This window comes from Sceloporus undulatus, chromosome 4 (genome assembly GCF_019175285.1).
Source record: "Sceloporus undulatus isolate JIND9_A2432 ecotype Alabama chromosome 4, SceUnd_v1.1, whole genome shotgun sequence".
In the NCBI taxonomy this organism is placed as follows: domain Eukaryota; kingdom Metazoa; phylum Chordata; class Lepidosauria; order Squamata; family Phrynosomatidae; genus Sceloporus; species Sceloporus undulatus.
This window is the reverse complement of record NC_056525.1, coordinates 1455474-1460203: the sequence shown is the minus strand read 5'-3', so window position 1 is coordinate 1460203 and position 4730 is coordinate 1455474. Positions and strand designations below refer to the sequence as shown.

Genomic DNA, 4730 nt, shown 5'->3' with positions numbered 1-4730 from the left:
AGGTATTTAAAGCAAGAGCTGAGCTGGGTTGGCATTGCAGTCCCAGACCTTCTGCATCATGAAGTCTGTGGGTTTTGTCCTCCTCCTGGGACTCCTCTCTTTCTGCGCTGAGATGATCCTCATTGCTGGTCAGCCAGGTAAGAAGAGACCTCTTCAATTCCCCCCTCAGTTAGGAAGGTTAGGGCCGCGTTCCCACTAGGGTTTAAAGCAAATCTCTGATTGGGTTGTATGACCGTTGGGTAAACCAGTTGGGTATTATCATACTCAAAATGCCACCGATGCATGGATAACGTCCAGCTAGAAGCCACGCTCAGTTGGTCAATTTGCAAAGATGGGAGCTTCCCTTCTAGCCAGACGTTAGCTGGGCATTAGTGGCAATTTGAGTATGATAATTCCTGACTTTATCCCGAAGGAGACATCAACGCAGCAGGGATAAGTTGGGGTTTTAGCAATGCAGTGAACTCCAGAGTCTTCTGTGCTGCCTGAATCTGCTCTGGTTGCATTTTGCCTTGTCTTGCTAGCCTTGCTGTGCTTAGAAGACTTTGCTCTGTCTCCTGCCTCTGCCTCTTGCCTTTGGCTCATAGGACCATGTTCCCACTATGATTTAACTAAAATTGCTGATCAGATTATATGACCGTCATTCCCATTTGAAACCAGTTCTGATCCTGCTGTGATCGATTTCAAGCACAATAACACAAGGCAAATGCAACCCCTCCCTCTCGCTCTTTCCTGACTCTAGTTCTTTGGTGGTTCTTTTGGAAAGAATCGATTCTGAAGCGTGTTCAACAAGTGGGAACAATGGCTCTGAATCACATCACTCTGGAAGGAAGGGACTAATGGCAGAGGGGTATTTACCATCCCTCCTCAGTTTTTGGTAGACTCACCATCACACACACACACACACAAACGTCAGCGCTGCCTTTGTGCTTCTGGTATGACCTATGGATGCATGGTTTCTTTATTTATTTTAACTGAAAGAAGATTCGATTCACTGATTTTGCAACTACTTGCAATCAGAGAGAGAGAGAGTTCCCAAGCCAGGCTGCCGCTTACATCACTGGTGATGCGCAGATGATTGACATGCATTTTGAAGCGGCGCAAACTGGTGGGGACAACAATCGTGCCAAAAAACAAGCGATTCCAAGGGGATACTGAAAAGATCCGCTTTCATAGTGGGAACGATGGACCTTTTGGAATCTATTCACTGACACAGACCAAAGGTGAATTGGAATGAGCCCAAAGAATATCCCCAAACACTCTCGGCTCACATCTCCTGTCTGAGGTTAGCAGATCTTGCAGCTCATCTTGTTGCAGGTTATGGGATTATCGAGGTGAGCAACATTGCCTTGAAATGGGTTCAGTGCTCCGTGGGACAAAAGGTGGGATTTCTTCAGCACTGAGTCCCTGGCTGTGTGGATTGGGACCTTGCTCAAAATCATAGCCTGGCTGCAGATTTCAGACTAGAGAAACAGGGGCAGCCCCACCGAAAGGGCACTACTCTTGTGCCATATTTTTACCTCTGCAGAACAGGGTCTCTCTCAATTCAGTCCACAGCTTTAAACTTTTAAACAGACGTATAGTGTCTAGATCAAGGGAAGTAATGGTGGCACTCTATTCGGCTTTGGTCAGGCCTCACCTGGAATATTGTGTCCAGTTCAGGGCACCTCAATTCAAAAAGGATGTTGAGAAGCTGGAACCATGTGTCCAAAGGAGGGTCACCAAAATGGTGAAGGGTCTGGAAACCATGAAGCCCTATAAGGAACACCTTAGGGATCTGGGGATGTTTAGCCTGGAGAATTGAGGGTTAAGAGGTGATAGGATAGTCCTGATTAAGTATTTGAATGGATGTCACAGTGAGGAGGGAGCAAGCTTGTTTTCTGATGCTCCAGAGAATAGGACCCGGAACAGTGGATGTAAGCTACAGGAGAATGGTGGAGTCCCCCTCCTTGGAGGTCTTTAGGCAAAGGCTGGATGGCCATCTGTCAATGGGGGTGCTTTGGTTGAGAGTTCCTGCTTGGCAGAATGGGGTTGGACTGGATCAGGGCCCTTGGGGTCTCTTCCAACTCTAGGATTCCTTTTCAGAAGATTTCATGCCATATGGGGATGGGCTGGTGGGGTGATGAATCCACTTCATCCAAAGAACTTTCCAAGACAGTAAAGCTGTTGTGGAGATAGGGTTTAATATATTTGACAACTCCTATAGTGTTCAGACTAAAATCCAGAGTGGATTCGCAGCCTCCGCTGACGTAAGAGCCAAAACATTGACCAACAGAAGTGGAACTCTTTTCTTCCCGCAGACTTCTGCAAACTTCCTGCAAAACCCGGTCCGTGCAAGACTTACCTTCCCCGTTATTTCTACAATGCGGCTTCCAAGAAGTGTGAGAAGTTCATTTACGGAGGCTGCAGGGGCAACAAGAACAATTTCAAGACTCTGGAGCAGTGTCGCCGCACCTGCGCAGGTAAATAGGAAGCCAGGTGAAACACCACCTGCGCGGCCTCTGGTCTCCCTGCCAGGTCCGAGATGGAAAAGGAAAAATCAGCTGGGATTATGAAGTCCCTTCTAGTCAGTGGGACATGGGAAGGACCTTTATATAGGGATGGAAGTGTTGTTTTTAAAGGATAAATGCTCAAAATCATCTTCTGATGGAGGTTGGAGGGGGGCTGGAATGGATGGCCCCGTTTTCCCTTCCAGCTCTATGGAGTTTATCACACTGGGGCTCATTTCAACATTAAAGGGAGATTAAAGTGCATTTAAAGCATCCCGCCAATGAAGCGGAAATGGCACGTAATTGCACAAATGATTATCACACGCAATTGCGCAAATAAAGCGATAGTGGAAATGCGCTGTCATTGAAATCCTGGAAGTAAAATGATACGCATTACTCTTTCTTTGTGACCACTTTAATGGCGGGTTTTTGTGCGATGTCGTGTGCGATTTCCCAGGATATTCACAAGATAAACTCCTGCTAGCCTTCATGTGATAAACTAGAAAGAAGCATTAACGCACATGTTTTTTGCTTTCAGGATTTAAGCAACATCGCATTTCCGATATCACTTTATCTCCCTGATTGCCTGTGATTACCTGCCATTTTTGCTTTATTTGCAGGATGCTTTAAATGCACTTTAATCTCTCTTTAATATTCATGGGATAAACTCCTGATCTCCTTCCTGTGATAAATTCCTAGGATTCTATGATTTTACCCAAAATTTATACATGGTTATTTTGTGCAGAAAACAACATGCTCGGATAGAAATATCTGTGCGCAGGGGGAAAAGTAAGCATAAGGTTTCTGTGCACATTAGTCTGCGTGGAAAATGCAGACAGCAGTTCTTGGCAGATCTTAGGCAAAGATGTGGTTGCTGTTGTGTGCCATCAGATCATCTTTGGCTTTTGGAACCCCCCTTGAGAAACCCCCAGAAGAGCCTGTTCATGGCTTCCAGACGCAGATTTAGTCAAACTGTAACTCAACCTTCTTCTTTTCGTGTTGTCTCAAACTTTACCAAGCGCTGTCCTCTTTTGCAGCGAGTCGTCTCCTCTCATGACGTATCCAAATTACGACAGCATCGAGTTTTGGCTTTTATGAACTGCCCAGCCTTGATTTGCTCTTGGACCCATTAAACCTGGAGGTTCAGGTTTTTGTGGTGGCCACGGGTACATTTGCACACTTGAAGCTTATGCACTAACTGTCTGTGTTTCTTGGGACATTAGACATGGCCATAGTGGTGACACATGCCTTTGGACTACTGCAATGTGCTCTACTTGGGGCTGCCTTTGTAGAGTAGTCAGAAACCTCCGCTGGTCCAAAGACTTGTAACCAGCTAAGAGGACCATTTTGAAAAGCAATCTCAGAGTCCTCTTTTCTGTTGCAGAGAAGCCTGGCATCTGCCCCAAAGCACCTCCGCATACCATCACCATCTGCCTAGCTTCGTGTCGGAGTGACTGGGACTGTACTGGGAAAGAGAAGTGCTGCTCTTACGGATGCATGGTAAAATGCATGAAACCTCGCTAAGGTGAGAAGGCCATTTGTCCTGGGCTCTGTATGTATATCTATGTGCATCCAAAGGCAGGCAAGAATTGTATTGTTTAGCAATGGTTTTGGATTCTCTCTCTCAAAATGGCTGGAGGCCATTCTCTCCTCTCATTGCTAAAAGGAAGGACTATCTATCTACCTATCTAGCTACACGCATCCCTCCACATTTGCGGCTTTGACTTTTGCGTATTTGATCATTCACAGATTTGATTAATATGTCCTCTCTGGGAATATCTAGGTCCTCCAGCACAAATCTATGGTAAGCTTTAACCAAATGTCGCAGTGAAAGACCGAGAGATTCCTAGAGAGAAAACCCCACTAGGCATTTGTAGCTCCTCCAATGCAATTCTATGGTCTATGTCTGGCAGATGTTGACCACAGAGTTGTCCTGGAGGACCTAGAGATTCCTAGAGAGGTGTTCTCTCAGGTAAAAACATTGTGTTTTTGTTATTTGCGATTTCCCCACATTCACAGGGGCCCTGTGCCCTAACCCAGCAAATGTGGAGGGATGAGTGTATCTGTGTTTTGAAACTGTTAAACCCAGATGAACAATGCCAGGTTTAGCCCAGGGCTGCTGTCACTAGGAGATGCTGGGATGTGAGACTGTAGCGGGTGAACCCCAAATCCACAAACCCGAAGGCCTGTGGCCTGCCAGAGGACAAGCAGAGTCAAAGAGACCGAACTGGCTAGGATAAAAAA

General features: G+C 46.2%; 1 protein-coding gene across 1 annotated transcript; it reads left to right on the top strand.

Annotated features, from left to right (window-relative positions):
* Positions 1-4011, top strand: LOC121928418 (protease inhibitor 1-like). Its single transcript, XM_042463084.1, has 3 exons — positions 1-137; positions 2298-2459; positions 3871-4011. The coding sequence occupies exons 1-3, from the start codon at positions 59-61 to the stop codon at positions 4008-4010; spliced, it is 381 nt and encodes a 126-aa protein (XP_042319018.1). The 5' UTR covers positions 1-58; the 3' UTR covers position 4011.
* The last annotated feature ends 719 nt before the right edge of the window (positions 4012-4730 follow it).